The 26,563-nt window shown below is 40.1% G+C and overlaps 1 protein-coding gene across 1 annotated transcript; it reads right to left on the reverse strand.

Moving 5' to 3' along the window:
- Positions 1-290: 290 nt before the first annotated feature.
- LOC139739908 (BLOC-3 complex member HPS1-like) lies at positions 291-20,482 on the reverse strand. The gene is made up of 15 exons (XM_071650509.1): positions 20,409-20,482; positions 16,307-16,473; positions 15,313-15,462; positions 14,522-14,643; positions 13,647-13,755; positions 11,299-11,450; positions 9,997-10,189; positions 8,673-9,077; positions 7,723-8,070; positions 7,147-7,317; positions 6,427-6,533; positions 4,770-5,109; positions 2,788-2,901; positions 1,509-1,588; positions 291-456 (listed from the first exon to the last, which is right to left on the reverse strand). Exons 2-15 carry the CDS (start codon positions 16,421-16,423, stop codon positions 291-293), a joined length of 2,574 nt encoding a protein of 857 aa, XP_071506610.1. The 5' UTR covers positions 16,424-16,473; positions 20,409-20,482.
- Between the last annotated feature and the right edge of the window lie 6,081 nt (positions 20,483-26,563).

Consider the following 26,563-nt stretch of genomic DNA (forward strand, 5'->3'; position numbering starts at 1 on the left):
GATATTAATCACAATAATAATAATAATGATAATAATGATAATAATAAAAATAATACTAATAATGATAATAATAATAACAATGATAATAATAATAATCTATATTGTGCATAATAATTATCAACTAATCCTTTACATAAGAGACATCTGGAATTAATCACTGTGTCAACTTATGCCATTACGTCGATTGCAACAATATCGAGTTGCACAATGTTCACTGTACACGTACATGTATGGAATGAGATGTATATTAAATTGCACATATGTAGATCAATGGGAATTCAAGTCCAAGGTCACAGCAGGTTGACTGGAGTGATGGGGTCGCTAGAGCGCAGCTTCATCCTCAGCCGCCGGACCTGGCTGGCAACCATCGCCATGGGAACCACCGACAGGTGGATGCAGAACAGCTCACAGCAGGAGACAGCGGAGGTTTCTGGGAAGGCGTAGTCAACCACCTCTCTACGAAGGGTTAACACAGTGCAAAAAAGAAACATTGTCAAAATTCTGAACCCATTGAAGATTAGTCACGAATATACTCTGGCGTCTATGGGAAATGTGTTTTAGCGCACAATACCCTCATCCTCAACAGTTTAATGTCATGTGTGCATACATGTATACGTCTATGATTTCTATTTGATACATACCCCACATTCTACAGACTGTAGATTTACTCATACAGTTGCATTATTCATACACACACAGATCATGTGCCAAATCTTCAGAGAGGTACAAAAATTGGCCTACAGATTAAACCATAAATTACAGTTACATAAGAGTACCTCTGATGAAAAAAACAAAACACACACACACACTCTGAAGCTATAAATAATAAAGCCCATGACTGCATTGCACAACACTAAAATATGTGCCCCTTCTTCAGAGGAAATATGGTTAATTGTATAATCGTGGTGTCCTGAGCTTACCTTGATATAACTATGGGAATGGGAAATGGGAAATGGCTGAAATTAAACCCTTCATCGAATTTAGTTTCTGTTTAGTTCCATTATTTCATCCTCTACTATTCATTTATGGCAGGCTAATAATGTCATTACTGGGCTAAACTCATCAAGATAAATCTTGATAGATTTAGACTGAGAGCCGTGGAAGACATGGGGAGAGTACGAATGAGAATATCTCGCACAAACTAGCTGAAGAGGGGGCATAATAGATATGTGAAGTACAACTGTATGCACTATAGGTAAACAAAAACATTAAATAATAATTATGCACTTGTGTGTAGCATGGGTGCATGCAACTATGAATAAAGATATACTGAGATACTGAGATACTGAGACATACCTCTTCTTTTCTCACTTCATTTCAGATGGTTCTAGATGATCAGTATTTTTTGTCTGTAATTAAATTCTTTTTAACTCCTTTCAGATCTGTTTTGCATGTTGTCTTCTTTTTTTTTTTGTTCTGCTCAGAGACAACAGGGAAATGAAACCTTGCATCATATCACATAGAACACATGCTTTACCGCAAATATTGTATGAAAATGCTGCTCTTACTTGAAAAATTTGCCAGCGAATATCCCTGGAACTGGAGTCTTGGTTGTCCTTGGAAGTCCATGACTGGCTAACACTGGTCCCTGGTGGGAAGATTTTGACAGAGGGAAAAAAGGAGGGGAGATAGTGATATCATTGTGAGAAAATTTTAAGGTAAGAGCAGGAAAAAACAAAAACAAAAACAAAAACCTCAACATGTTGAAAATTTAAATTTGGAGTGGTTTTCCATCTTAATTCAATAAACTTCTTTGTGTGATCTCAGACAAAGATTATATTTGGCACCTATATGTGATATAAAGGCGTGTCAGAGCTCATGTACCTGTCTTGTTTATATATCACTTGTTAGTTTCATCTCTGCTGGATTTATACACCTAATCTAATTTTGTCGACCCCCTCAAATATATGATGTACTCATGAACATATGTTTAACTTGGTCAAATGATTAAGTAATATATACTGCATTTGGTGACCATACATTTCATTTGATTTTGTATGTATACCATAACTTTTGGACCCCACATCTACAAGCTTTGCTTTTTTCTGCCCCCCCCCCCCCATCTCCATTCTCCAAATTATTGAACACTCAAATATCTTACTTCTTTAATTCTCATTCAAAGTACAATGTACCCTTCATTTTGTTAGCTCTGCCAAGGGGGGAGGTTATGTTTTCGTTACCGTTGGTTTGTTTGTTCGTTCGAAAGGTTGAGAATGACACAAGTACCAAACGATTAACTTTTGGTAGTGATCCAAGAATTTTGGGGGAATTTATGAAGGATTTTTGATATGTCGGCAGTAGGGTCAATGAACTTGCGAGTTCAGGATGCGCGTATTTGAGGTTTGCATGCACGCACTAAAGTGCGTGCTCTAGTTTCTGCTAGGGCGAGGCGCACCGTGCAGCTGAGGGTTTATGACGTAACAAAGGCTTCTATATTGGGAAATTAGGCGACTCTGCACACAATGCTAAATAAGTACGTATGGGTGGAAATCACTGATATCTCTATAGAACAAGATCAGTGGTGGAAATGAGCTGCATGCTTGGCGGAGGTCTGCGCTCTTAGAGTGCTTTTCTAGTTTATGTTGATATCTCCTTCCTTTTATTCACACTGTATGTTTGTACTATTGATTATGTTGGAGATGGAGAAAAAAAAATATAAAGGACACAGCGAAGCAGTGCTCTGTCAAATTTGAATGAAGTGCAATAAAATTATAGTTAACTTTGCATTAATCTAATTCAGTAACCTTGCTGATTGTACTAGCATTCACATGTCATGAAGAAACTCACATTTGGATCTTCAAAGTAGAGGCAATAGGAGAGGGTAAAGTCTTCCTGCCTCGCGGTCTCCACTACGAAGCCCTGCTGTAGCTGCTCGTGGCAACGCTCCACCATGCTCCACACCTACAGAGGGCGCAATAACAGAAGCAATTACACGAAACATGTACATCCTAGTGGGATAACTCTTCCAGTAGAATTTCCAGCTATTGCATTCAAGACATCTTCATCGTATCTGGGACAGATGGATAAGCAGACAGAAAAAAAGGGAAAATTGGCCAAATGGGTGTTTTAACAACCTAAAATTGGAAACTATAGATCTACAACAAATCTAAAAAGTTGGCCAGATGTCATTTGTATGCCAGAATGCAATTTTACACACTAGCCCGTAGGTTTGTCTGATCTCATTTCTTCTTTCTTTTTTTTTGGGGGGGGGGGTGGGGAGGGGTGGAGGGTAAAAACCAGCAATCTATAGTATGCATCTGCCATTTTCATGAAGCAACAAAGCCCACTGTTCTCACAAGATCACTACATTAAAATCTTAAGAAGAAATTAAAACAAACAGCTCAAGGTATTAGGTATCCTGCATAAAGGAGCAAAGACCAAGCATGGCATTTTTCAGATGTCTATCTGAGAGAGATCAGACTGCACACCTTGGGCGGTGAGTTGGCTCAGTCGGTAGTGCGTCTGCCTCACAATCCTAAGGGCCTGGGTTGGAACCCGAGTCTGGACTGAGCAATGCCGTGTGTAAGCATACCGTCCCCTCTAGCAAGAGGCAAAACCCTCTGTCCCTCGGATAGGACATAAAATGGAGGTCCCGTGTATGAGAGAGTCACAACTCATGCACGTAAAAGATCCCGCTTCATTCATTCATCGCAAAGAGCAGGGTGTTTAACCCGGTAAAGTGGTCCCACCTCATATCCAACTGGACCCCATGGAAGCCCAGCTTAATGTAGCTGCATATGGGCTATCCAGGTATTTTCTCAGATGGAAATAAACAAACAAACAAACAAACACCTGCCTTACCCAGGGATGGCATCGCATTGCAACATTTGGTAGGTCTGAGGGCTGAAAAGGTGTATTTTTTGCAGAAAAACAGTTGCCATGTTTACATCTGTGCAAAAGAGTTCATTAAGTCTGAAACTAGGCTAATGTTTGGTATGTGCTATGAGAAAAGGGCTGGTGCGCTGCAAGTCTCACGCATTCTGCGTGAGACTCAAGCATTTAGGGGCAATCTCACGATCTCACGCATGACACCCATTTTTCTCACGCATCGGGCAAAGTCTGCAACTTGGGCCTATAATAATGAGTATAGCTCAAAAGATTAAAGTGATAGTTGCAAATGAAGGTATATTTCCCTTTTGTCTTTCAAAATAAGTAAAGAATAGAAAAACACAAGTCACTTAAGTATGCACCTGATTGCACCATTAAGAGCTAAAAATTGAAAAAGCTCCCTACCGTGGGAGGCCACGGGGGAAAACCCCTCCCACACCCTCGCTCGCGCGCTCATTCGCATGCCAAGATGCCGAGTCATGAAAATCTCACTCATAAAATTTTTTTGAACTTGGCATCTCTGTCATGGGCGAATATTCAATATTGACATTTTGTACTTCTACCGTCATGTTTCCTTCGTTAGCAAATTTTACATCTGCACCGCGAATGCGGTGTTAACTTGGCAAGACGATGTTAACTTGGCAAAAAATCATGTTCTGCACATGCGCGAGACAGCTGTTTCCATTGTCTAACCAGGGCAGCTAGGTCATATTAGCATTCGCATCGCAGATCTAAGGCTCGCTATTGTCAGGGCTTTGAAGTAGGATGTAACAATAATTTTTTTTTTTATGCTTCTTGCAATACTCATATGTAGTTATACAATTTGGAAAAAACAGAATTTTCCATGAAACCTGCAGTATTTTTGGCTAAAAATGAAAAAAAATAAATTACAAATCACTGCAGAATAGTAACAGCTGGCATCTCTGCTTAGCAGGATTCACCTTTTCATGGAGCAGTTTCCTCTCCACTCCGGCGTGCTCCGCCTCTGTGCTTACGTTGATGGATGGTGCATAGAGCTCATCCTTGGAGCGGTTCACGTGGGCAAAGTGGACCAGGCCAGGGAATTCCTCCAAGTAGTTGGTCATCGTGGTGTTGCGGCCGGCCTTGACCGCCAGGTACTCGTGGTACAGCACCAGGGACTCGGACAGTGAGGCGCCAACGTCGCTGATGACGGACAGGTAGCGCAGCGGCGGCCGGATCAGGGGCGTGTTACGGGAGATGTAGCGGCGCTGAAAGATCGTCTTCAGTACTTTGCTCATTTCTGACAGCGTAGATTCCAACCTACACTCAACAATCACACACACATAGTTATAAATATAATTGTAAAAACGTGATAGTGATCCGTGACATCAATTTACTCTGAAAAAAGATCCCTAGAATAATACTGTTGCTTGCCCGGCAGAAGGGCCATATATAAAGCATGAAATTTCATCCCCAAATCAAATTTTTATTCATGACATGATTTAAGAAAATTTTTCAAGCTCCTTCAAACGATGCAATCATAATTTTTGTGACTTTTTGAGTCGGCAAGCCTTAGGGCCCTTCTGCTGGGCAGCAAAAGGTAGTGGTGTCTCTTACCACCACTGATACATCACCCTGTGTATTAGACCATTTTACTGTCACCTTGCTTTTATAGGTTGCTCTGTAAACTCTTCTGATACTCATTTTACCAAACTTTTTTTCTTGTACAATCTGTAGCTATTCTAATAGGTCAGGGCCCTGTTTTATGAAGAGTTAAAATCGATTACAAAGTTGATTTCAACTGTAAGTCTATGGCAGCCTGTGTGGTAAGGGAATTTAAAATCGATTCTATCTTTTGATATTCAGGCCCCAGAAAATATAGGATATATTATGGAGAAAGTCTCTTTGTAAGTTCATTGTTTTTCTCAACATATGGTAATAGGGCAGTCCCAGCTTCCAGTTGAATTCAGTATGTATGGCTGCAAATCAATTCACAATGACATCCTTTGGATGATCAGGGGACTCTCTACTCACAACTGGCAACTGACTGATCATGCATTTTTATGTCTTATCATGCATACTGTAAAACCAGAAATTTTTGCATGCATGGAACTTTTGCAAATTTCACAAGTAACTGAGTGATTCATCAAAGTAAAATGCACACAAAAGTTCTTGTCCACACAATGCATTGAATGCCAGTAGCAATTTGCAAAAGATTCATGCTGTAAAAAAGGCCATGGGCTCCAATTCGCAATATAGTATAGTAATTTCATGCCACGAAAAAGGCTGTCAACTCCAATGTGTGAAAGTTTCATGTTGCAGATATTTTTGGTTTTGCAGTAATTATGGTGAGTTTTTACCTACTACTTTACCCTTGATTCATCTTTCCACTGAAAACATATCACTCCGAGGCCTGCTGTAGCCAAAGAAGAACAATCTTGGTGCCTATTCTAACATATTTCTCCTGAAGATATGGCACACAACAATAATCCCCACAAAATTCTGATGTAACACCTCTATTCTTTTACTCATTTTAAACGGTAGAAAAGACAGCATACAGAACGGGAGGAAGATGGGACACAGAATGGGAGGGGAGGGGTAGTGAGTGGGTTTGAGAGGGTCAAGAAAACTTCTCACCTGAGGGCCATCCCTGCACTGGTGCCCTGGCTGGTGGTTAGTCCGCTACCTTTGGCTATCGTCCACAACTTCAACAGGTCAGTATGGACCTGCTGTAAGCCTGAAATCTGTGGGACATTTCATTGACTATAATTTAACCAGAGGTCTGTACAAAGAAATGTCACGGTATCTTCTCTTTGGGCAGTGGGCTATGGCCAAAAAATTCTACATCCAGCATATTTTGAAACTGAGGGCATGCAGCCTGAAGAGGATTGCATAGGTACATGGAAGAACAAGATTTTATCATTTCATAATCACTGGCTGCTCTGCATAACTAAGTGAAGCAAGATTTCATTATTTCATTAACTTTGCACTGCTCTCTCACATAATGCAATTTCATAAAAAACAATTGGACTCAATATCAAAACCTCTTGACATGATATGACAGGATAAACACAAAACTATGCAGAAACTCCTCCATGTGTACAAGCACATGGCCATACTGACTCATTTATTTCATTCACATTTGGATGATTATTTCCAAACTCAGTCAAAAACAAAGACAAACCTCCCCAATTAAAACATTATTATCATCCCACACGAAGGTCATTGAGAGACGATAGGTATTTTATATGATCCATGATACCTATTCACACATTGATCATCATATAGGGCATGCAAGCAGATGTGTGCTAACTGGCGAAAGAAGCACCTCAGAAGCTCAAAGAGATATTCACCCACCCTCAGTTTCTTGATTGCGTTTCCAAGCTGCTTGATGTCGGCATCCAGCTTCCCCACACTGCTCTGCTTGTGCAGCGCCTCACCCATCATGTCTGACCTAGAGAGGGCGTTTGTTAGGTTGTTCAGCCGCACCAGGCAGTTATGCACACAGATTGCCACCTGATTGTTAATCTGGAAATGAAATAGGAGATAAAGTTTGTGCAGTGCATGTCAACACTACTATGGGATACACGTAGATCAAATTCTTCCCACTCTAGTGCCAAATGGTTTCATCGACCATTGTCATTAGTTTCTGTGTATCACCTTCCTACATGAGGGGACCCACTAGCTCCATTTTGTCGCTGAAGTAAAATCCTTACACAGCATCACTAGGAAAGCAGGGCAAGCGAATCCACAGGCAATGACGGGAGAGATGACAATGTACAAACATTTATCACACTCAGAGAACTGGATTATCATATAAACTCTTAAATCAAAAGTGAAATGAAGGTTTCTTATCTCAGGGTATTAAGACTGCTTTAAAGGTTAAGACTGAGAAGCACACCAATAATTAAAGAGCACTATGGCAGTACTTACCTCTGATACCACCACCAGCACAATGCTGGGAAGTATGTGGATGATGTGCAGGGTGTGGGGGCTGTAAGGGCAGGACTGCTGGAGGAATACATTCACCTGGACCGCATCCTCCATCCCACCTGCTGCATCATCCTCCTTCTCCACCCCTCTCCCTGCTGCCTCCCCCATTGATGCCTGGGTCGAGGTGTCGGTGGGCGCGGCATCTACGGGAGACGGGTGGGGTGAGGACGCCGATGCGGAGGAAGAAGTGGAGTGGCGGGGGTGCCTGACAGGATCGGGTGTGGTCCCCTGACTCCTCCCAGTGGATCTGGCAGACTCATCATCATCTCCCTCATCCCTGCTGGAATCCTGTCGATATGGATGGTTGTCATGGAGACAAAGGACATGAGGGCAGAGTCATAAATATTTTGCAAACTTAAAAACTATTACATCATACCTACTTGTATAAGTCAATGAAAGTTTTTTTTTTTTGTTGTTGTTCTTTTACTTACAGTTGAACAAACCATGGCATGTGCTTGTATAAAATCTAAACCAAAAAAAAAAATCAGCTAAAGGATGCATACACACACACACACACACACACACATACACTAAAACAACCTGGTAACTGAAAATAACTCAGTTGAATGTGAAACACCGAGCAGATTTATGATTATTAGGCAAACCTTTTTAGAAGTATCAGTACCTTAGCAGAGCTAGCAGAAACAAACAAGACCAAAATATCCATCAAAACAAGACAATAGAAACAAAATGCATTGGGAAGTGATTTACTAAGGGCAAACTAATGAATTACACGAACAATCAAAGAGAAAAAAAAAAGAATCAACCAGTGATTTGTTATGGGCAAAATAAAAGGCTACACAGTAAGAACCAAAGAACCATTGGTTGTAATCAATATCATACTCATTTAAGAGCATTGACACCTAAGGTGAAGATTTAAAAAAAATTGAGTGTACTCTTTGCCTATTTTTGATAATCCAATGACGGAATATCTCAGAGTTGCAAATATTCAATAAACAAAACCTAGAACAGAGAGAAAGTAATGCAATGAGGAGTGGCCATACCTCTATGGGTGTATACCAGATGGTGTTTGAAATTGGGGGGTCAGGGATGCGCCCCTTGGGTGTGAAATCCACCGAAGGAATTTTGGACATGTCGGCCCCCGGTCCTCCTGCCAGGTCACACCAGCTATCTGTGCGTGAGTCGCTGGACGTACTCTTGTCTCCAGATCTCTGCCGTTGAGATGATTGCAATTTGGGGGCATGGGGGGCGGTGGGGTGGTCCCCCTGCTCTGGGACATCAGAGGGCTGAGGGCTGCCCTCACCATTGGACTCAGTAGGGCTGTAGTAGTTAGACTGTGATGTGTTGTGTCAGGATGATAAATGTTTGATGAAATCAATGAGAAAATATGTAAGTCGCTTATACTGAGAGAAAGAAATATGACAGCTGTTCGTTTAAAACCAGGAGAACATTACAGAGTACACCAGAACTTCTAGTAGATATATACTATCATATTCGAACCAATATAGTATTATTATCATTTGAAAAGAACAAAAGGATCATATAACAGCAGTATACATCACTTGATGAATTAGTTGGATACAAGAGTAGAGTACAGATACAGTGACGGCTCCAGGGGGAGCGCACTGGGGCAGGCGCCCCCCCCCCTTTTATTTTTATCTTTTAAACAAAAGAAATAAAAGGAAAAAGTGAGGGAGGGGTGCATGCGCCCCCCTTTAATTTTGTAAAGGCACCCCCTCTTTACGGAATACCTGGATCCGCCCCTGCAGATATACACATATAATCAAAACAATCTGTTGAGAAAACGTCAGTATGATACATACATGGTAAATGCAACAATAACGTGGAAATACACAAGTCATAACTGACAATCTTCATAAAGAGATCAACAAATTCTTGGTGACAAGACAGATAAATGAGGCAAAAATATTTGCCTTTTGGCTTGCTTAAAGTTTAAGTATTAACCATATTTACCACAATATATGCCATACATACTGTTACTTGTATACTGTAAAAGGGGAAATTTTCATGTATTTCGCACCACATGAAAACTAGCGCAACCATGAAAACACATGAATTTTTTGCTTGCTGTATGTAATATTTTATATTTCGATTCTGGGGAAATGAAAAAAACATGCAAAATTAATTTTACCAGGCCAAGCACAAACAATTACTCATGAAAAAATGTCCACACTTAAAGAAATTCTCGGATAGCTACTTCTTACATGTGACCAGCTAGGCAACTTAACTCACCCCATCTGAAATGCCACCCTCCCCAGCACTCAGGAATTCTCCATCGCTGAGAACACCAGACAGTCGGTTCTCTCCGTCCTGCTTGGGAGGCGGAGCCTCTTCTTGGAGTGGGCCGTCCGTGGCTGGGTAGAGCGACCTCACCAGATTGATGATAAGCAGCACGTCGGAGAATTGGAGTTCGGCTTTATTGGGGCTGTGAAAGGATTGAAAATATTAATAATCTAACCACAACATTTGCACTGAACAGGCTATCCAGACTTGTGTGCTCTCAAATACGTAACATGCTAAATTCATGCCAGTACATGCATACGCATGCCCAAGAAAAGTATGATTTGTACTCATATATCAACTTCCTGATCCTGTGTGATGAAATTTAAGCTTTCCGCTCACAAGGAGATGGCATGTATCTACATCATACAGTGTACATGTGCGGTGAAGTGCAAAACAAGCAACCGTACCATAATCATAATGCAGTCAATCTTATATGCAACACTTCCGGAATGAGGCTTCCCACAAAATTGCTAGTAGCTTGCCAAAGAATTGTCCATCCTTGCAACAGCTAATGCACTCAAAATGCACTCTGCATTCCCATAGATTTAGTCATGAAATCTTCATTTGTAGATAACAGGCCTGAAAATAGCCGTCAACCAAACAGCCAGAACAAAACACACATGCACTCAAAAACAATATGAACTCGTACATTGTATGCGTATCTCCCATCTTTTCACAGATAGATGATAATCTGCCTCAGACATGTGCCAAAGAACTGTGTAACCCTAAAATACTGTATGCCTTTTTACCATTGCTGATATTCTAATTTTCAAGCTAAACTAGCTGCTACACAGCAGTACCACAGTATGTCAAATTTGCACTAATTCATGATTATAGATGCAGGTACTGGTACTTCTCATTTTTAAAGTAATTTGCAGTACTCAATTAAAAATGAAACACATTTAAATCCACTTTAATGGTCACAGTCTTTCCTTTGATTGCAAAAATTTAATGACAAACCAGCCCTTACATCCTCCCTGAGTACAATTTTAAAAAGGAAAAGTAGCATCTTTTATTTAAAGCTATGTGAAGCACTATGGCGATTCAGATTGGTTATCATGAACTCTACTCTACATGATGACAGCATCTGACACTGTCAATGTCTAAACTGCAAGTTAACTCTGCCGTAACTCAATCACTGGTCAAGTGGTTCATCCTTTCTACTGGACAACCTCCTACACCCCCCTCCCCCCCCCCCCCCCCCCCCCCCCCCCGATACTCTTTTGTCATTCTTGGTACAACAATTCATACCTGGAGTACAGAGAGAGCACTTTAGCTCCTGTGATGAATATAGCGTGGACTGCATTCTTGTCTCCGGCCGCCTGGAACTTGAGAATGACTGACTTGAGCTGACCGATGCAGTACTCACTCAGAGTGTGGTTAACGGTCAGTCTCTCAAGTGCCTGCAGTAAAACAAACAAACAAACAAACAAATTTCAAACAAACATATTGATGTTTAGAGGTGTATCATTGTAGCACATGTGGGACAACAAATTCTTGCAAATATTTAATTCTTGTGAGTACACAGACTTAGTTGTAACTTGCTACACTATCTAATTAGCACTGAGATTATCACACATTAACTAGAAATATCACTTAAGGTGATTAATACCCCCGCCCCGTGACGACAGTCTTACCCAAGGAATGATCTTTCCTTGATCTTCTGCCATTTAAATGCCGTTACCATGGCAACGCAGCTTCCGACATGTCCGAAAAATATGTCTTGCACATCTTCCCACCAAGACTATTGTGTGTGCCACATTTCATAAGCTTTTGTCAAAAACTGAGGAAGTAGTTCAATCCACAAGATCTTTCCTTGATCTTCCACCATTAATATGCCGTTACCATGGCAACGCAGCTTCCGACATGTCCAAAAAATATGTCTTGCACATCTTCCCACCAAGACCAATGTGTGTGCCACATTTCATGAGCTTAAGTCGAATACAGAGGAAGTAGTTCAATCCGCAATATCTTTCCTTGATCTTCTGCCATTTATATGCCGTTACCATGGCAACGCAGCTTCCGACACGTCCGAAAAATATGTCTTCCACATCTTCCCACCAAGATCAAGGTGTGTGCCACATTTCATAAGCTTTGGTCAAAAAACTGAGGAAGTAGTTAAATCCGCAAGATCTTTCCTTGATCTTCTGCCATTAATATGCCGTTACCATGGCAACGTACTTTCGGGTACTGTCAAAAAATGCGTCTTGCACATCTACAACCAAAGGCACACATCTGTACCAAGTTTCATGGAAATTGGGCAAAAACTGAGGAAGTAGTTTGCAACACAAAATTTTCCATCATTTTGGCTCATAATATGTGAGCTGTTACCATGGCAACATACTTTTTGTCACTGTCAAGAAATGTGTCATGCTGACCTATATCCTAAGACAAACATTCAATATGAATTCCATGAGAATTGGAAGAACAGTGATGAAGCAGTTTTGCCATGAAGCATTTTGCCCTATATTTTACCAATAACATGCCGTTACCATGGCAACGCACTTTTTGCCACTGCGGAAATATGTGTCTTGCACATTAACATATTCAGATGAACATCTGTACCTAATTTCATAAAAATTGATCAAAAACTGTGGGAGGAGTTCGCGACGCAAGATTTGTACCCATTTTTGCCCATAATATGCCGTTACCATGGCAACGTACTTTTGGGTACTGTCAAAAAATACGTCTTGCACATCTACAACCCAAGGCACACATCTGTGCCAAGTTTTATGGGAATCGGTTGAAAACTGAGGAAGTAGTTCACGACGCAAGATTTGCAATGGACCGACCGCCCGACCGCCCGACCGCCCGACCGCCCGACCGCCCGACCGCCCGACCGACCGCCCGACCGCCCGACCGTCCGCTGATTCCTATATACCCCCTTCAAACTTCGTTTGGCGGGGGTATAAAAAGAGAGAGAGAGAGAGAGAGAGAGGAAGGAAGTTTGACAACCAAGTCAGGACCACCTAGGCCACAGTCCCACATGAATGACAAGGTAATGCAGTCGGGATTGGGTGACTATCTACATATGTAATCCTTACTCACTATTCCAACAGTAAGTTTCTTGGCTTCTCAGCCAATTGGCAAGGAAAGCAAACGGTGGATGTGGTGATTGCTGTATGAAGCCTTGTGAGAGTTAAATGCATTCTATTGATTCTTTGCAGTACAAACTTCTTGTCCATCTCATGAAAACTTCATGTGTGTTGTACCATCAAACTCATCACAACACTCATGATATTACTTCACACAGATAACGTTTGCAGAATACTGCAACACATTCTTCACAAGAGCTGGATGTGCCCAGGTAAAGTCTGTGGAATTTAATACATCCCAGAGCTCCACATTGGCAGTGGTCCAGGGCCACTAAAATGATGTCGGGCCACCAAACCTTTAAATGGTGGCCCAATTGGGTAACTAAGAGTCAAAATAGATTGCTATGTTTCCTTTTTAGTGCCACTACATTTCTCTTTCCAACCTCCATCATTTCAAATTGAATGATATCAGTAGTCCAAACAGGCCACCAGAGACAAAAGCATTAATAGTGTTGAGTCATGCCATATGAAATGGGCTGCACTCATCAAGACCACTGTACTGACCTCAAGGAGAAAGGACTGGTTGGTGTGATAGAGGTCACACCAGCTGTCCAAGATGGAACCGAGCCTGTTCCACATATTATCTCTCTCATTCAGATTATCTTGTCTTAGTCTGTAAGAGAGAAAGAGAAGGATATGTTTGTTTGGATGAAGCAATCTGTAAAGCATCGTCTCGAAATCCCCACGTTCAAGAATCATTTGAATTGATTTAGTTCATTTTTAAAGACAAGAAAAGTTTAAGGGCTATGACCATAGAAGAAAAAAAGAAAGAAACAAAATCCACTAGCTTAAAAACATTCAATCTGGTGAAACTGAAATTAACCTGTTCAAGACTAAACCTGAGTATATCGTTGAAAGCATATGTTACATGTACAAAGCTGTACATCAAAATCAGCTCATTCTCAATGGGTGCATTCGAGCGCTCTCCTAAAGCAAACTGTACCGTACCATACTCGCGCCAGAGGAGTGCTCAGACGCTCCCAAAGTGTACCGTACCGTACTGTACCGAGCCAAAAGTGGACCACTTCCCGATGTGCTCCAAAAGCGTACCAAAAGCGTACCAAAAGTTCGCTGTAAAGAATGCCCGTATCATGCGCATACGTCACAATGTAAAACATCATTCTCTTTGTTCAGGACAGCTGTAAGTAGTTCAAGCGCCAGGTGAATGACATTCTTGCTACAAAAATGTGCGACCTTTTCTAAAAATAACTCGTAAGGTACGCTTTCTAAACAGAGCTCTCGAACGCTTCAAATCTGGCACAGTTCGGTATGGTACGCTTTGGTTCGCTTTAGAGCGCTCGAATGCACCCAATGGGTTAAGAGACAGAAGCTACAATTTCAAAACAGGTTGTGAAGATGGACTGGGGAGGGAATCTTACTGCTCGGTAGAAGGCCCAAAGAAGAACTGGACTATTCTGTGGAAGACCAGGAGCTTCTTGTGGAGGAACTGTTCTGTCTCCTGTCCATCTCCATTGACGGTGATGTAGAGATGCTCGCTGAACTGTGAATAGACACGGTACATGAATATGTCAAAGTTCTTTTTCAAGCCCACAGGAATTTTCAGCACACCCTATTCGGATACAAGACACAGCTCATTCAGTTACAGTCAATAAATATCGGACAGATTTGTAAAGAAAAATTCCAACCTTAAAGGCATAATTTACCATTTGCAGATGAAACAAAAACCCAGAATTAGTGCTTCAAAATAGTTCTAAAATGTGAGTTAGGGACAGAAACAACCAATGCAAAATCTGAATCAGTATAATCAATGTAAAGTATTGTTAAATGTACAAAATGTGAACAATAGTTATAATAAAAATGTTTCCAGACTAAACCGTCTACAGTTATGGCTTTATGAGAAAAATAGTGATATCTCCTTACATTTTAGGCTTTATTGCAAAAATTATATACGGTTGGATGTTTTGTGATACAACTGACCTACACATATGCATCAAAAGTGATATCTTGAACATATTTTTAAAATCATTGCTCCCACAGGTAAACAGGACCTTTAATCAAGGGTAGGCAATTGTTAACTGCAACAATAGCTGCTTGAGTCCAGTTTCTTGTAATTTACTCTTTTTTTAATAGTTCTTTTTATTTCCTTTTTAAACTGATTCACTAAATCAACAGTGTTTGTTCCAGAACTATCACTACTATGCTCTCTCACCTGCTTGATGACAAATATGAAACCATTGTTACAAGTGATGCTGGAGTATGGACAGTTCATCTCTGACGACATGAGCCCATGGGAGGCAATGATGGGTGAGAAGTACTGAGTGACGACACTGAGGTCAAGGTCATCGTTGACCTCATCAGGCTGGTGCAGAAGGGGAGGAAACAAACATGTTACACTTCAGTGACAGTTGCTGAAACAGCGATAGTACTCCCGGAAGGAGCTATCATAACGTAACATGGAAACAAGAAGGGTATAAATTCCAACCACATTGGAACCAGTACTATAAATATTATCAAAGTTTTTGGTATATAAACAACAATACATCTTAACCCGTTAAGGACGGGCTGATTTTGCTACAACACACATTTCCTACAGACCCTTGCCCAAGTATACTCATGACTCATCCTCAACGGGTTAAGAATTAAACCAGTATTATATCATATCATTATCAAAGTTTTGGTATAAACAATACATTTTTCATGCGAAAAAAGAAAGAAGCTGTCATCACGAAGCTATGTGGCCAGCCACCTTTATCAAGACTTTACAGAGTAAGCCCCAACTCCATTGACACCTCAAATCGCATAGAATAGTAAAAAAATAACATAAAATCTCTTCAGACTACATGGAAATTCAAAAAGATCAACTTCAAACTGATTTGATTTAGGGTGTATTGATTAGCCATGTGGAGTTTGATTCACCAGGAGGGCACAGGTTTACACTATAGTTTTAGCTATCATTCAATTCAGCACTAGCACTCCAGATAATTATGTCAAGTAATATGACACAGAATACTTGTAAGTATCAATCCTTCACAAATTCAATGTCTGTGATCTAAAACAGAAAGGAAAATATGAATGCAAATTTCATCTGACAAAATTAATACCGTATACATTCTACCTCAAAGATATTTCTAGTAATCAAGCAGTTTTGATGGACACAGTCTATGCCTGTGATATGCTGGTGATATGTTGATATTCTTACTCACATTTAAGAGTCCTCTTTCCATAGCTGACTTGGCGATGTGTTTCTTGAACTCCATGTCACTCCAAATAAAGACAATATCTGGCATGCTGGGATTGCGAATGATCAGTAAACACCGCATCTTGGCTGACAAGCTGGACTGGGCTGTATGCTAACAAGAACTGTTCGCTCCTACATCACAACAATGACAATGGAAAGGAAAGATTAATTACAAAGCACTACATTAGTGACTTTGATCCCACAAAATCACCTGACCCCTGACTATGTCAGTTGAATGAGACAACACACATCGCAGTTTCTTACAGTAAACCAAAATATGAACAAGATGGGCTGTACACAGTATATGTTAGAGTAGGTAAAAATATTTACAGTCCAGAACGAGATGAAGGCACACCACAAATGATTTATTACAATGTCTTAACCCATTGAGGATGGACTGATTCTGCTACAACACGTATTTCCCAAAGACACTTGCCCGAGTATACTTGGGACTTGTCCTCAACGGGTTAATGGGGTCTGTATAAGTGGTCCCATTTATTCGTACTACAGCAGCTCAGTATTTACTGTGTAGCATAGGGTCCAGGTCTATACAACACTTTAAATTAAAGGATGATTCTTCGACAGCTGAAGTAGCAAAACACACACACAAGTGAAAACAAAGTATATTCTTAGTATAACATAACAGCCTGCTACAGCAGTCTTTGCTATGTAAAAAAGTTTTACGTTAGAGCTGGAGTCTGAGTGAAGTGTCCTCCATTTTTGTCACATAAGTATTCCTAGTAAAAAAGATAAAGTTAAACTTTACAACTCTAGCAAATGACGGTTAGTGTGATGGAGTAGCCTATGAATTGTAAATATAGACCTATATGTTTCATGTATATATAATATATATATATATATATATATATATATATAGAGAGAGAGAGAGAGAGAGAGAGTGTGTGTGTGTGTGTGTGTGTGTGTGTCTCTCTCTCTCTCTCTCTTATTTAACATTTTAAACAGCTACACCACTAGCCCTGGAGACCGCGCCGCCAGGCGCGGTCCTGGCGGCTTCCCCACAGTTTCGCTTATGTGAGCTCCCCTATTGCCACATGCGGCGACTTCACAAATAAACAATAACTAAATTTCGATAATGAACGCAGTAACAATCAAAATTGAAGTATAGATTACTTCATTGGCTTGGTTCTTCTCACCAATTGTGACCGGCGACAACGGTTTCAGGCAAAAGTCGGGCATTTTGAAAATTCATTTTTTCACTGAATCACATTGCCCATTTCCTAAGCTTTGCATTGATATAAAACACTTGCATTCTTCGGCACCATAAGTGGGCATGGAAAGCGAAATAAAATGCACTTTTTAAGTTGTTAGCCTGACAAAACTGCGAGAAAACGGGCTTTGAAGATTCACCTCTTTCTCAAAGACAATGTCCGAGCGGCGATGCGAGGTGAGAATCACCCATCCGTACGATGGTGCCAATCGATGTTAAGCTCCGCCTCTAGCAACCACATCGCCTTCTGATTGGCTCACTGAGAGAGTCAAATTTCCCGGGCACCCTTCCTAGCAGGTCAGCGTATGGAGCCGAAAAACAATGCGGTTCGCTCGGGTTTGTTTTACCATTACGTCTTTCAAGATGGCGGATACGATAATTGCACGTATGGTGTACATTTGTATGGTGCACGCATTACGCAATGGCATCCACACGCCATGACCATGTGCATGTAACAGGAGCGGGTGGCGAATCCACACATTTAATAATCGCGTTTTCATTGTTGTTGATTTGACTTTATCATTGCCGACCCTTTTGAAGGCAGATAAATGACAGTGCTGGCAAAGGTCACGCTTCATGTTTGTTTTGCTTTTACAAGCGTTGCCTTGTTTGGTGGTGTTAATTATATTAAAACAAACAAACAAACACGACTCGTTAGTTTCGTGCGATCTTGATGTGTAGTATTTGAACATAACTGGTTTCATGTGACCTCTCCTTTCCTCTCATCTACCTTCCCTTGAGTCAGTCTGCTGTCATAATTTTTCCTACATGTACAAGTAGACTATTGTTTTTTTTTTCTTTTCACACGATTATGTCGTGCTACGTACATGATATTTGTTTCACTTCCGTTGTCGAACATTGTGGTAGAATAGTTTGGATAGAAAGCCAAACGAAGAGCACGCACTACAGCGTATAAACCACTATAGCAAGAACAATGGAGCATGTAATCACATGCACGCGTGGACAAAGCATTCCCCAAACACTGCAACTGGTGTCTCCGAAAGCCGAATTATGTAAATGTGCGCGACGCACCAGCAAATCGCATGCGAGACCTTGCGCCGTAGCAACGCTGTGGATATTGGCGCGGCGTTCGAAAGAAGCTCAAAACTGACGAGTGCGATCCAACATAGGGTGCTTCAAATTCCATTTTCGATAGGAAAAACGTAGTCTTATGCTACGAAATTTAGTGTAGATGTAGAAAACATATCAAACATTCGATTTCTGCAAAAAACCCAAATCGACAAAAATAATGGTAAAGATCTTTGTACCCCGCCTAGGAGGAAATTTGCTATTGCGACTTTTGCCTGAAACCGTTGTCGCGGGTCACAATTCATCTGGAAACTGCAAAATTTTCCACATTTTTTAGGAGTAAGCGACCTGCCACAGTGAGGAGAGCCCTGCTGCCATTTTGAACGTGTATCCATTTGCACGCATTTACGCATGCGTAAATAATGACGTCATCGGTAGGGAAGCTCAAGGATATGAATAATGCATAATTACTCAGTGCATAATTACAAGGTGAAATGAATATGCATCAAACAGTTCATTTTCAATGTTTGCAATACTGTACGTAGTACAGTACTGTATCATTTTGTATACAATTACACGGCTGGCTTAGTTACAACTACTAACAGTCTAGTTTGACAGAATTGTGATTTGAATCACAGCATCATGGATGCCATCTTCAGTGAGATAGAGGAAGAGGTGGGGTTTCAGTTTTTCCTTGTTTTTTTTTCCCCCCATCGGCCGCATCGTCGATGTACATAATACTAGTAACATTGTAAATGAATATTCATGAACTCAGTGTGAAGACCTAATTGATGTGCAAGATCAAGACATTATTATCATTATTATTATTATTTTGTAAGCGATTCAAGCAGCATTACTGGAACACATTTCTTCGGCGTATTAAGGGTACGGAAAAAAATGCCAGCAGCATGTTGTTGTTGTTATGTTATTTTTTTTTTTTGCCGTGTATCATTCATTTATGAATATTTACGTCTGTAGCAAGTAATACGTAGCCTTTTGTCAAGGCCCTCTCGCTGTATGGTGTGGAGAGCCAGCCGAGTGGGGTAGCGTTGTGCGCTCGGATGGACTAGCTTCGCTCGTCCGTTCGCTCTTCCGTTACAGCGAGAGGGCCTTGACAAAAGGCTAGCAATACAGTTCAAGTATTCTGAGCGCTTGTGCAAGTGATTGTGAATTCTGTGAACATCGGTGAGCTGCTTAAGACATCATTTTGTGCATCACAAGCAATGAAATGCATCAAACAGTCGCCGATGATAGTCATTTAGGTTTCATCGACCCATGTAAGTATTCCTAGTAGTTTCTGTTGAAAAATTAAGGAAATATAGCGCCGCAAAGGCACCCGTTTGTTCAACATGAAGATCTTGAATGGGAGCACGGCGCAGCCGCCACACTGCGTGTGGCGGCTGTCGCAGTTACTACACCACCTACAAATTTAGTGATATAAGTTAAGATACGACTGTTAAAGTGATGATGAACACCAATCTGGTAACTCACTATCTAGAATAACTCAGGTAGAAGGCCATGATCATGAAGAGATTGAAGGAGATAAGACAGACTAAACCAGCAGTATCACTCCAGGCCAGACAAGAGCTCCAGAAGAAAAAGAAGAATCGCCTACAGTACATGACATAGATTTCTGTATACGGGGCTACAGAGTAAAATACATCTGCACTGTTTACTATGTCGATTGTATCAATCAATTGCCTACTTGAGCTTCGAGGTCGAATTACGATATGGTGTCGGGTTTCTTTTTTTTTTTTGTTAGAAATGATCAGCACAAATAACATAACAACTTACACGTCTACCTGCTCACCTCTTGAAACAGTGGAGATTTTCACCCAGAAACCGAGATTGACGGCTGGTTCATCGCTAGCCTATGTTAGATATTGTTATGAATGAATGAATGGGACCAAAACGCAGATCACGAGCACTGCACTGTATATATGGGTACGGTGCCAGTCATTGCATCCGGCGGTATTGTACCTCCTCCTCCTGTTTTTGTTGTTGTTGTCGTCGTTGTTGTTGCTGCTGTCGTCGTTGTTGTCGTCGTCGTCGTAGTAGTAGTAGTAGTCAGAGGCGGATCCAGGGAGGGGGGGGGGGGGCGCACCGGGTGCCGCCCCCCCCCCTTGTTAAAACAAAAGAAATAAAAAGAAAAAATGTTGTTGTTGTTGTTGTTGTCGTCGTCGTCGTCGTCGTTGTCGTAGTAGTAGTCAGAGGCTGATCCGGAGGGGGGCGCACCGTGCGCGCCCCCACTTGTTAAAATTAAAGAAATAAAAAGAAAAAAATGGTGGGGGGGGGGGTGGGGGGGGGGGGTAAGATCTAAAGATCTTACCTGGTCGCGTCATATACACAAAATATGCAACAAGGCAAACAGCATGCTGGGGCTCTTGAGAAGAAACATTCACTGCTGTCCTCCTGAAGTTAAGTCAATTGCTTATAAATCACTGGTACGCCCAAGATTGGAATACTGCCATGCCGTCTGGGATCCTTACCACAAGGTACACATATCATCAATTGAAAAAATCCAAAATAGAGCTGCACGATTCGTAACCAGCAATTACAACAGAGAGACCAGCTCGTCTTCCCTGCATGGTCCAAAGACTTGGATGGGAGACCCTTGAAGACCGTCGTATTAGAGCCAGACTTACAACCATCTACAAAGAAACCCATGGACTGATCCCAAACAATGTAGAGAAATTCACCCACAAAGGAAACTATCATACTCGTCGACTTCATGGAGAATTTTCCTATGAGAGGCCTAAATTCAGTAAGGATTGTCTTAAGTATTCCCTCTACACTCGCACTATTCCAGAGTGGAATCTACTACCAGATAGTGTGAAAACGGCCCACAACCTTGACAAGTTTAAAGCAGATCTATTAAACATAGATGTGTTTAGCATAACCCAAAAAGCACACTTCAAGATTTAATTGTTGCTGCTGCAAATGACCTCGACCACTGTACCGTGATAGCCCACCAGGGCGTTGTGTGCAGTATACAACCAGAACCAGAACCCCCCCCCCCCCCCTTTAAAAAGGGTGTGTACAGTTCTGGTCGAGGTGAGGATTTTGCTGTTAACATTTCGAGAGATATTCAGAATCTACTCTATGAGAATGATGTCAAAGAACATGCAATTCTAAGGGGTATCAAAAGTTTATTTGATGAAAATCGGTTTTGAAATGGCTGAGATAAAAACAAGGTGAAACAAAGAGATCCTAATAAAAGGCGTGGCCTGTGGTCTTTTATTATTATCACTTTTTTTTGGATATCTCGGCCATTTGAAAACCAATTTTCATCAAATAAACGTTGAATCCTTCTTAAAATTACATGCTCTTTCATATCTCATAAGAGGCTTCTCATTACCTCACTTAGGAATGCTCGACATGAATCCCCACCTCAACCACTACTGTACATTCCCTTTAATTATTTTGTACAGGTGACTCCCCTTTACTGAAATCCAGGATCCGCCCCTGGTATTATTATTATTATTATTATTATTATTATTATTATTATTATTATTATTATTATTATTATCATTATTATTATTATCATTATTATTATTATTATTATTATTATTATTATTATCATTGGTAGTAATAGTAGTAGTAGTAGTAGTAGTAGTAGTAGTAGTAGTTGGAGGTGGTGGTGTTGTTGTTGTGTTGTTGTTGTTGTTGCTGTTGTTGTTGTTATTATTATTATTATTTGGATGTTTTTTTGCACCTAGCGCACCAATGAGTGCTTTCGCTTCAGTCGTCTTTGGAAAATTTATGAAATTGCGAGCCATGTCATCATACGCTTAGGTCCTACATCCAGGGGCGGATCCAGGGATTTCGTAAAGAGGGGGCGCGTTTACAAAAATAAAGGGGGGGGGGCGCACGCACCCCTCCCCCCATTTTTTTCTTTTTATTTCTTTTGTTTCAACAAAAAATAAAGGGGGGGGGGCGTGCGCCGGTTGCAGTCCTCCCTGGATCCGCCCCTGTACATCCGTCAGTAGAAAAGAATTTATTAGAGTGGCGTACCATTGTACTTAACCACAACGGGAGGAGGGGGGGGGGGGTTATAAGTGACCCTTGCATCACAAAACCAACAATCGAATAGTCGCCGGACATGGATTTTTAGGATTAAAGGGCAGATTCTGACAGAACAGACTCTAAGTTTTTAGATGATGTGTAACTCAAATAAAATAGACACACATGCACACAAAAAAAAAAAAGGTTGTAGAAAAACTGCTGAAAACACACTTTCCCATTCATTTTAGGATCCCAAACTTAGTAATAATGTAGAAGAATAGCTCTAAAATATTATGAAACATTCAAGTGACTATATACTTGGTTGACCATTTCACTTTCTTTTTTTTTCTTCAGTCCTGATAAAATCAAGGGGTGCGACAAGATTGAATGTGTGTGTCAATGATATTCTAATTAACTTCCAAACTACTATATTTGGAACATCTTGGAGACATTTTTTTTTCTTAAAGGGATGGTGCAGTATTGGTGGAGATGAAAATTGGGCTTTTAACTTTTTGCGAGATCCCAAGAAAACACATATGAAATAGTACAGAGCATACCATTTTAAGAGGAATTCAAAATTTATTTGATTAAAATCGGGTTTGGAATGACTGAAACATCCAAAAACAAAGTAAAACAAAGCGATCGTATAATAAAAGTTGGGTCCCACACTTTATTAGAATTGCTCTGTTTTGGATATCTCAGCCATTTCAAAACCAATTTTAATCAAATAAACATTGAATTTCTCATGGAATTACATGCTCTTCCATAACAAATATTTCATGAGAGATTTCTATTATCTCACCAAAAAATGATAGAAACCTGAAATTAGGTCTCAACCAAAACTATATACCATCCCTTTAAAATATGCAGCTCGTATCATACAAAATTAAATAATGGACAATTTTTTTTGGTACATTTTGATAAGAACTTGAACTACTCTGAAAACAATTAATCTGAACAAGGAAATCAATGTCACCACGGTTTGAAGTTGAGTTTAACTTTTAAGATTGACTCAAGTTTGCTTGGGTTTGTTGTTTTAGTTGTCTATTTCCTTTTTTTCTCTCTCTCTCTTTGTTTTTTACACACAGAGATCCTTATACTCTTGTTAACACAATGAATACAGAACATAAATCTGTGCAATCTTGGATATACGCCAATAAATTGTCACTTAATATTGATAAAACTCATTTTATGCTTTTTAGCAACAGTCTTAAAACCCTTCCTTTTCATATTAAGTTTAATGAAATTGAATTAAATCAAGTTAGTAGTATACAATTTCTAGGGCTTTTTATTGATAGTGATTTATCTTGGAAATCCCACGTTAGTTATTTAAGTAATATTCTTTCTAAAAACACGGGTGTTCTTTTCCAAGTCAAAATCCGGCTTAATCTTTATTCTACTTTGATTACTCCGTACCTTAATTATGGTATTCTTGTGTGGGGGAATGCAACTAGAAATCTTCTTGATATATACTGTTCCATATTCAAAAACGCGCCATCAGAAATATCAACCATGTCGGATATTAATTTTGTCCCACACGAATGATTTATTCAAAAAAATAAAATACTGAAAACATAAGATCTGTTCAGTTACAACGTCGGCATATTTATGTATGAATTTTCTGCCAAGGAGTTACCGGATGTTTTTAATCGCATGTTCAGGAAAAACTATTTGATTCATAATTATCCTACCCGCCAAAGTGACGCATTTCACCTTCCACGTACTCGAACAATTTTCGCTAAAAAAAAACAATTATACGGGCCCTTGATACTGGAATGACCTCTCCCCCGAAATAACAAGCTGCTCGTCTTTATATTCCTTTAAACGCAAATTAAAAGAGTCTTTGTTGAGTGCATATCTTGCAAAAACTGAATTATTGTAATGTTTATGTAATATATGTGGTATGTTATTGTCCGATCAAACATTCATTGGTGTCAACACGCTGCAGATTCCATTTTGGGTCTTGCCATCAGGCTCTCCGAGTTCATCATTAGCAATTTCACATTCTACTTCGTTTCCCTCTCTTCCTCCTTCCCTCTACCTCAATCTCACTTTCTATCCAGAGCTTGACGGCAGACACCTATTTAATGGCTTAATAGCTGTACATGTTACTTTTTGTGTCTTACTGATCACATCCTTGCGATAGTTTTAATGCAACAACAGTTTATAGTGTATTTATACCAAAGTAGGCAATTTATATGCAAAACATGTTCTACTCCGGAAACCAATGATAGCTCGGTCACAGTAATGGTTCACATTTTAGTATAGTTTTTTTTTTTCTTCTTTTTACATCACATAGGCATACCCCGCTTTTCTTATTTGGCACCATTAAATCACCTGGTCTTATCTTCTACCCGTTCTCCGTTTCTTTTTCACAAACACTGATTACTCGGGGCTTACAGGCAAACAAGCTATTGCTTTCATGTATAGGTCCCGTCATACTTCTCTTTGTTCAAAACCATTTCGATTCCTAGTTATCATTACAATTATTGTGTTATCACCATGTATATTGTTTGTTTTCTGCACATTGTTAACAAGGTAAAAGAACTTGAATTATTATTTCTGTTGTAATGTTCATAAATGAGAAGTATGAAAATAAATGAATTGAATTGAATTGAATTGAATTGAATTGAATTGAATTGAATTGAATTGAATTGAATTGAATTGAATTGTGGTCTTTTTCTCTCACCATCACGGTATTGCAAATGGTTTAGCTCACTTGTGGTGAGTCAGGACACTGAGAGGTGAAATTAATAAAGGCTAGACTTACCATGCTTACGAATTGATGGATAGATGGGTACTCTCTGAAAAAAATCGAGTGAAAATTTTCACTCTAAAAAGAGTGAATACAAAAAAGAGTGAATTTCGAGTGAAATTGGAGTGAATTTTGAGTGAAAATGCTCATTTTCACTCATTTTGGAGTGACGTCAGGGATCACTCGAAGATTTTGGAGTGATCCCTGACGTCACTCTAAAACGAGTGAAAAAGAGCATTTTCACTCAAAATTCACTCCAATTTCACTCGAAATTCACTCTATTTAGAGTGAAAATTTTCATTCGATTTTTTTTTAGAGAGTAAGTAGATAGATAGAAATAATAAGTACACAGGCCTATGTGTTTTGGTTTCTTGTTTGATTGAATTTATTCTGAAGACTATGGTATTCATTTATCTATCCACTCATCTGTCCATTTATTTATCCATCTTTTATATACGTCCATTCATTGATAAACTTTGGCCCAGTATCTAGGTATCTATCTATCAATGTCTGTATTCTAATATCCATCCATCTTTTAAATCTGATTTCATATAATGTTTGGTTGCGTACGGCACTGCAACATGTTAATGGGATGAGACTTGTTTCCAGAAATGTATTAAAAGCTTGACTGTTGTTTCTTGCTTGTTATGTGGTTTGTTCTTCATATTATTTTCATGATAGATAGCTTAATCAATTGTAGGGCTTGTCTTTACTCTTTTTGGGCAGTACCTTTAAATCGGTACAATATGTAGGACCTACCTGTATGGTACAAACATAAAGGGGCCAAACAGAACAACGAATAGGTTTATTATCTATCAAGAGTATTCCTGAAGAGGCGATGTTCGTCGTTGCCACCTAAATAAAATAAGCTAGATTAAAAACTAGTCTAGAAAAATCGGTAGCTCTAGTAGGTATAGTTTCTCAGGACCTTCTATGTTGCGGAGTAGAAGGGTGGGGGGAGGGGGGGGGGGTGAGGGTGACGTGAATACTGATGCGGAAGTTATTTTTACTACGTCATTATATCAATGCCGAAAGGGAACATATTATGCACACAGTGTTTGGATCGAAGAGTAGAGATACCCATGGTTTATCCACACAGCATCCGGGTGCATCATATCTACCGGCTTTCCGTGCTTATCACACACAAACACACCACGCACATGTTGGATGTGCGAAGATCGCAGGCTTCGGCTAGATAGATATTT

This window comes from Diadema antillarum, unplaced genomic scaffold (genome assembly GCF_040938485.1).
Source record: "Diadema antillarum isolate AM-2024a unplaced genomic scaffold, OU_Dant_1.0 seq00000821_RagTag, whole genome shotgun sequence".
NCBI classification, from domain to species: Eukaryota; Metazoa; Echinodermata; class Echinoidea; order Diadematoida; family Diadematidae; genus Diadema; species Diadema antillarum.